This window comes from Phalaenopsis equestris, unplaced genomic scaffold (genome assembly GCF_001263595.1).
Source record: "Phalaenopsis equestris unplaced genomic scaffold, ASM126359v1 Scaffold232418, whole genome shotgun sequence".
Taxonomy (NCBI): domain Eukaryota; kingdom Viridiplantae; phylum Streptophyta; class Magnoliopsida; order Asparagales; family Orchidaceae; genus Phalaenopsis; species Phalaenopsis equestris.
This window is the reverse complement of record NW_018250383.1, coordinates 175,153-181,855: the sequence shown is the minus strand read 5'-3', so window position 1 is coordinate 181,855 and position 6,703 is coordinate 175,153. Positions and strand designations below refer to the sequence as shown.

General features: G+C 36.7%; 1 protein-coding gene across 2 annotated transcripts; it reads left to right on the top strand.

Annotated features, from left to right (window-relative positions):
* The first annotated feature begins 1,702 nt into the window (after nucleotides 1-1,702).
* Nucleotides 1,703-3,386, top strand: LOC110038301 (E3 ubiquitin-protein ligase ATL42-like). 2 transcript variants are annotated; one of them, XM_020743092.1, is made up of 2 exons: nucleotides 1,703-1,955; nucleotides 2,043-3,386. In XM_020743092.1, the coding sequence occupies exons 1-2, from the start codon at nucleotides 1,836-1,838 to the stop codon at nucleotides 3,084-3,086; spliced, it is 1,164 nt and encodes a 387-aa protein (XP_020598751.1). In that variant the 5' UTR covers nucleotides 1,703-1,835; the 3' UTR covers nucleotides 3,087-3,386. The 2 variants fall into 2 exon arrangements, with proteins under 2 accessions (XP_020598751.1, XP_020598750.1); XM_020743091.1 differs by having other exon boundaries at nucleotides 1,703-3,386.
* The last annotated feature ends 3,317 nt before the right edge of the window (nucleotides 3,387-6,703 follow it).

Sequence of the window (6,703 nt, the reverse complement as noted above, 5' to 3'; positions counted from 1 at the left end):
ACTTAGTTGACGAGACAGCTAGTGTGGATTGCATGTTGTTAATAAATTGTAATATGTATGCTGACATGTTGAAGATCTCTTCCTTCAACCTCAAAGAAATTTCACGTCAAGTTTGGTGGTGTAGCCAGGTAGTTGTCGATGAGTTTGGTGGGAAGGTCAAACCAGCTCGTGTAAATTTGGAATAAAAAATCGGGCATATGAGCGAGCTTGATTGGAAGAACTCGCTTGAAGATTGAGGTTGGATGAGCATGTTCTTACAAACTTGCAAGAATGCTTGACATACTTCGGAGATACTCACGGGATCCTTTTGGGTGGCAAAGAGCTTGCAGCTTGTCACTTTCAAATGCATGGCTAACGAGTATGCTTGATATGGTCAGCGCCAAATCATTGAATACACGGCTAATGTGTTCAATCCATTAAGCCCATTAGACGCATTTAGTACTTTGGTTTTCCTATTACATAAAGAAACTCATTTTTGCATATATTGTATAAAAAAAAAATATAACTTTTAAATATCTTTAATAGTTTAAATTAAAGCTCAGAAATTTTATTTATTTTATTTTAATTGTATTTTATTGCATTATTTTCAAATAAGTTCGCTCATGTGCGAACAAATCTTTAATGTGGTTGGCTCAAGTTTGGCCTTTTTTTTATAGGAAGTTTTATTTATTAGCTCATCAAGCTCAGCAACAAGCCATTTATAGGGCCAAGTCTTAGCCAACTCGCGAGTTGATTTAGCTCAATGACACTGCTATCGAACTACCTTATCATGAAAGTGATCCAATGCATTGAGCGGAGTTAGTTCACTATCTGGTGCATAGCCCAATAATCCTATACAATTCCATAAACAAATAAATCAATAAAAAATGTTATACTGGAAGGATAGGCCTATTACTCTCCCTCTCTATTTACTCTTATTTGTACCAATTAGCTAAACAAATAAATTATAATTCCAAAAGAAACCTATACAAATATACGTATCATATCTCCTAAATTTAATTGATGAACGTATAAGCGCCGGACCAAATAATTTTTTTGTCTACTTAAATTTTGAATTTATTATTACTCTTAATTAAAAACTCAATAACCACTAATTACTTCATGCAATTATTGGCACAAAGTCAAAGCATAGCTTCATCATCTTAAGCACTACTCGTCCATAACCTACCGATTCTGTCCCAAGCATAAAAGAAAGAAAGGTTTACATACATAACATCCAATTTCTCTGTATTTATATATTTAACATTTATATATCATCTTGCCGATTGATTAAATATATATGTATATATATATATATCATCTTGACGATTCATTAAAAGATATATTTGACTTTTTCAAATTATACTTTTTTGTTATGATTTAAAAGAATTGGATGGAAAATATATTAAAAGAAATATTTTTATTCATTTTCTTAAGCGGGCATGTAAAAGTGAAAGTGATTACTATTGTTGCTTATCACTGTTTTTATTGTTTCATTCGTGTCATAACAAAATTTTATGATTTTTTATACAAGAAGTATATATTTTTGTCAACCCATTCGGTTAAATCCATTTTATCTTCAAGCAGAATTAGATTTCAATTTTCAATAGATTTTTAAATTTTAAATTAACACAATCCTTCTTCATTAAATTTTTAAATATTACATTTTATTTCAATTAAAAAACTAAAAAAAAATTATAAATCGATTGGAATCACCGTCGTCTCTTCTCTTCCCCTAAAATATTTAAAATCGATTTCAATGATCTAAAGAGGCGAGTTTGGCGTTCTACTGCCCGTCTTAAATAAAAAAAATGTCTTTAAACAACCCAGCTTAATTCCATAGCGATGCCATAGAGATGGCCGGACCTCCTCTGCATCTACTCCTCCTCATCGCCGTCGCTGGCGCGGCGGCGGCGCAGCCCGCCTTACCGCCTAACCCCAGTGGAAGCGGCAGCTCTTCTGGAAACAACGTGCAGGTAACTTTCCGGCCAAGCATCGCCGTCGTGATCGGAATCTTCTCTATCATGTTCTCCTTAACCTTCCTCCTCCTCATGTACGGCAAGTTCTGCCACTCCAGCGGCAACAACCCCTTCACCAACGCCGGCATCATAATCTCCGGTAATGGAAGCCAAGGCGATGATGGCCGGTCTTCCGGTATCGACAAATCGGTGATTGAATCCCTCCCCTTCTTCCAATTCTCCGCTCTCAAAGGTTCCCGTGAAGGTCTTGAATGCTCTGTTTGCCTCTCCAGATTCGACGACGCAGAGATACTTCGCCTGCTTCCGCGCTGCAAGCACGCGTTTCATAAGGACTGTGTCGATCGATGGCTCGAATCTCACTCATCCTGCCCTCTTTGCCGCACTCGAGTTGACGTTGACGACATCGCTTTCTTCAAATACTCCGCCAGTTCGCGTTGCCTCCGCGATACGTCCGCACCAGAAATCGCGGAAGACGGCGCCGATTCAGCCCTCGAGCTTTACATCGAGCGCGAACACGCCTTAGCCGGCGGAGCCATATCGAGAGGGTTGGCCGCCAGCTTCCGCTGGGCAGAAAGGTTGAAATTTGCCGCTTTGGGAAAGCAGGCGGCGCCGCTACACAACTTCAAGCACAGGGTACTCGTGTCTCAAGTCGTGTTCCAGAGCCGGTGGAGCGATTTCAATTCAGCCGATTTGATTAGCCTTGATTCTGAGATGCTGCGGGTGATTTCGAGCAGGAGGTTTGATCCAGCTGTCTCCGGTGTCGGTAGGAGCATTGAAGTGATTTCCCCGGAGTTTCCGGCGGCGGCGGGGGTGTCGAGGATAAAGGAGGAGATGGAAAGAAAGCGGAGATTGGAGAGTAAGGCGGTACGGATGCAAATGCCAGAGGAGTATTCGGCCGAGTTCTCGGCTTTGGAAAGGAGGGCTTTGATATCGCCGGCGAGTAGGTGTATGTCGGATATCACGGCGGTGAGGAGTTCTCGGCCGTCGGGGAACTATGGAGAGAAGGAGGAGAGATTGAGGCAGAAGTGGCTGCCAATTGCGCGGCGGACTGTGCAGTGGTTCGCCGGAAAGGAGGGGAGGAGAACGATGAGGCCGGATGGCGGAGGAGAGGGGGAAGAAAACGTGTAGATGGATGCATAATTTCGTTGAATCTAACGTCATAAAATAGAGGAACACACAAATACAAATCTGGCCAACGTGATTTACGGGATTAGCTGGATATGGTTTGATAGGACAGTATTTGGGCAAATCATTGTAAGTTAATTCACTGATTTTTTTTTTTTTTTCTTGAAAGAAAAGTGGGAGATAGATCTTGTGCAGAAAGTGTTTTACAGATTAAATCACAGAAGATTTCAGTTTCAGATTTATTTCTTTTGGGTTAGCGAAGCAAGAATTTGGAAAGCATGTGAATATGTGCTGCATTAATGGGGACAACTATCTTATTTCAAGGCATGTGGTATGGTAATGTTGAGAAATATTTTATTAAAAGTATTCCTAGAAAATTTTGCAGAGATTTTCGGAAAATAAATTATGACTTTATTATGAATGTTAGTATTTGGGTAGGGGGCTTTATAAATAAAGGAAGGGTTAGATTTTCACGAGCACTCCCAAAAACATTGCTTTATTGCCCTAAGTTGATATTAGTATTTATAGATATTTAACTTCCCTCCATTAACAGTAAAAGATGTGAGGACTTCTATCCAATACAATATTTTTAAAATATTATTGTGAGTTTTTTTCTTGGTTAAAATCTCATTGATTGAAATCTTTTCATATAATTTACAAAATTTTTAAACAAGGCTTTTGTTCCTCTCTCTCTCTCTCACTTGAACACCCATGTTATTTTTAAACAAGGCTTTTGTTCCTTCTCTCTCTCTCTCTCACTTGAACACCCATGTTATTTTTTTCACCTCCCCCTTTTTATTTTCTTTAGCTAGCTCAAATCAGACTTATTAACAAACTCACAAGTCGAGCATGTTGAGTTACGAGCTCAAGCTTAAGTTCAAATTACACATCTTATATTAAAAATATTGTCTCCTAGTTTGGCGAGGCTTGACTTAATAGCTTGATAGCAACTTTGATTAAAAATCCTAAGTCTATATTGTTTTCCTTGCTTTGTTAGTCTAGTTAGGTATGGCAACTACCAATGTCACAAATTTTTTTCTTCTTTAAACACTATTGGATCTTTTATGATGTATCCAATGATTGTCTCATTATGTCGTCTTTGGCATTGTTGTCAAGTTGCCACTCGTCTCATCATTACCTTCTTCAACATGCTCCTAACCTCCAATCACAACCTCTCTATGTAGCCTTCCATAGCTACTTGCTCCAATGAGCTCCCATCACGACTTTTCCTAATGCTAGTATCGCCCTCTTTGACAAGCCCCATTGATGTCATTTTTACTGGCCTCGTTTTTAATGAGGTTAACATATTCTTATTCTTCTTATCAGCCTAAGATCCAATATATAGTATAGGAGCTTTCTCATCGAACCTTTAGCGAACTTCTCTAGTGACAAGGTGAACTAAACCTATACTCAACACCAATCCTTTCTCCCTAGGTTTGAAATAACTTAAGATTGATCATTAATTCATGTTGAGAGAAGTCGGGCAGAACACAATTAGTTCACAAGAACCAGGGAATGAACCAAACAAATCATTTTGAGACTTCATACCAAATCAACCAATTTGAATGAATTGAATTAGTTAAATGTCCCAATGGGCTCGGCATAATTATTGAACCCTAAAGTCATTTAAAATAGACTCAAATTGGGCCAATCAAAGTAGTTAACCCCAACATGTCCTATTAAGGTGATGTTGGGTTAAACATATCTTAAGAAAATAAAATAAAATATAAATAAAATAAAATGAAACATAAATATAAACTAAACTCAATTTAACCAATTAAAGCACGAGATGGAACCTAAATCTTAAATTGGGCTAATGGGCCCACCTCACTTCTCCTAAATTGCCTAAATTGAATTAAAGCATCCCAAAACAAAACTAAGAGAAGCAAAACAAAATTAAATGATTTTTTAAACTAAACTAAACTAATCTTATTTAAATTAAAAATAATGTCAATCAAAGCATAGAGAACTGACTTCACATTTGTCAAGCTACCTACTTAGACATAATTGACTCATTTGAATTATAATAGACTAAATTTAAATATAACCCAAATTGAATCAAATTAATAAAACGTAAAAATTTTAAATCACTAATCAAACATAACTAAAGCCCAATTGAAGACTAAATCAGCTAACATATTCACATAACCCAAATGAATTATATTGGGCCAAAATTAAATTAAATCCAATTTAAATCAATAAGAACATTCTAAAATATATAAAATGATGAATTTAATAAAATTGAATATAAATTAAGCCCAATTGAAACCCAATTTTCTCAATTGGGTCATTTGATCGAAATTTACCAAATTGAACAATGTTGTGCCAAACTCACACTAAATCCAAATTAATTGCTCCTAAAATCTTACATTAATTAGTTAAACCTAACTCAATCCTCTTTGAGGCCTAATTTGGTAGTTGACCTACTTAGCTTATTGAACTCAAATTGACCCAAAAAGTTCATATTGAGGCAAACTAAATGAAGCCTCACCCAAATCCAACCAAACTTGACCAAGTGGCTTATTAGATCCCTACTGGCTTGTCCAAGTGAGCTTGACTCAAATTAAAACTAATTTTTATCCAATCAAGCCACATTTTATTTTCAAACACACCCAAAGTTTTAAAATAGTAAAGTCCAATCTCTCCCTTCTGCCTTGGGTTGTGACCAATCCTCATTTTAAGCTCACCTAAGCAGATCAAAATTACTCACTTAGTTGGGTTGATGGATAGTGACAAAACCATAAAGGGTCAAACTTTGGTTCAACACCCATGCTTGTCCACTTCACTCCATTAGCCCCAACTTTTTGAGCTTTTATGAAAACGACCTAGGTCCAGTCAAAACACAAATTTTGCACTTGAAATTGCCCAAGAAAGCTATCATAGCTAAACAAAGCCATTCTATTCGTTCACATTAGGAGCTCTACAAATGACCTCAATCTTGAATCTTGTGCACCCAAAAGAGCTCACATACCTTCAAATTAGTCCTTAGCCACTACCATACTCTCTCAACCCCTTTAAACCCAATTTCCACCATAACCCCCCATTCCTTTGAAGGAATTTCTCAAAACTCTTTTTTTGTGGACATCAAGTTCAATCAATGCATTGTAAGAGCTCTTGGAGGTCAAAGAAGGGAAATTGAATAAAACAACACAAGCTTGGAGAACCATTTGGTACTGTATTAAATCCATCACACAAAAACACATAACATATGTTTGTGAATTGTTTTTTTTTTTTTAAGTAGGTTAAACCAACCATAAAATATATTAAGATTGAGCTTTCGATCATTTTATGTAACGTACATTCAAGTTTTTTCCTACTTGATTGAGCTTATCTAGCTCGAAATCCATGGATCCATGGTTTTGTCTAGAGGAAGAAGATGAAACATATACTATTAATTTTTGTGATTCAGTTGTACAATAAAACATACAATTGTGGGCCTCCTCTTAAAACAACATGTCTAACCATGTTTGGACATGTGTAAAACTAAAGTGACTAGTTGAGTAATGTGGAAGAGTAAGAAACTGTTCGAGAATGTTACAAATATATGCATTTTAAGAAAGAAAGAAGTCATGAAAAATTGAGATTGCTTCAACTGAGGAAAAAGTTAAGGTTAGTGAGAT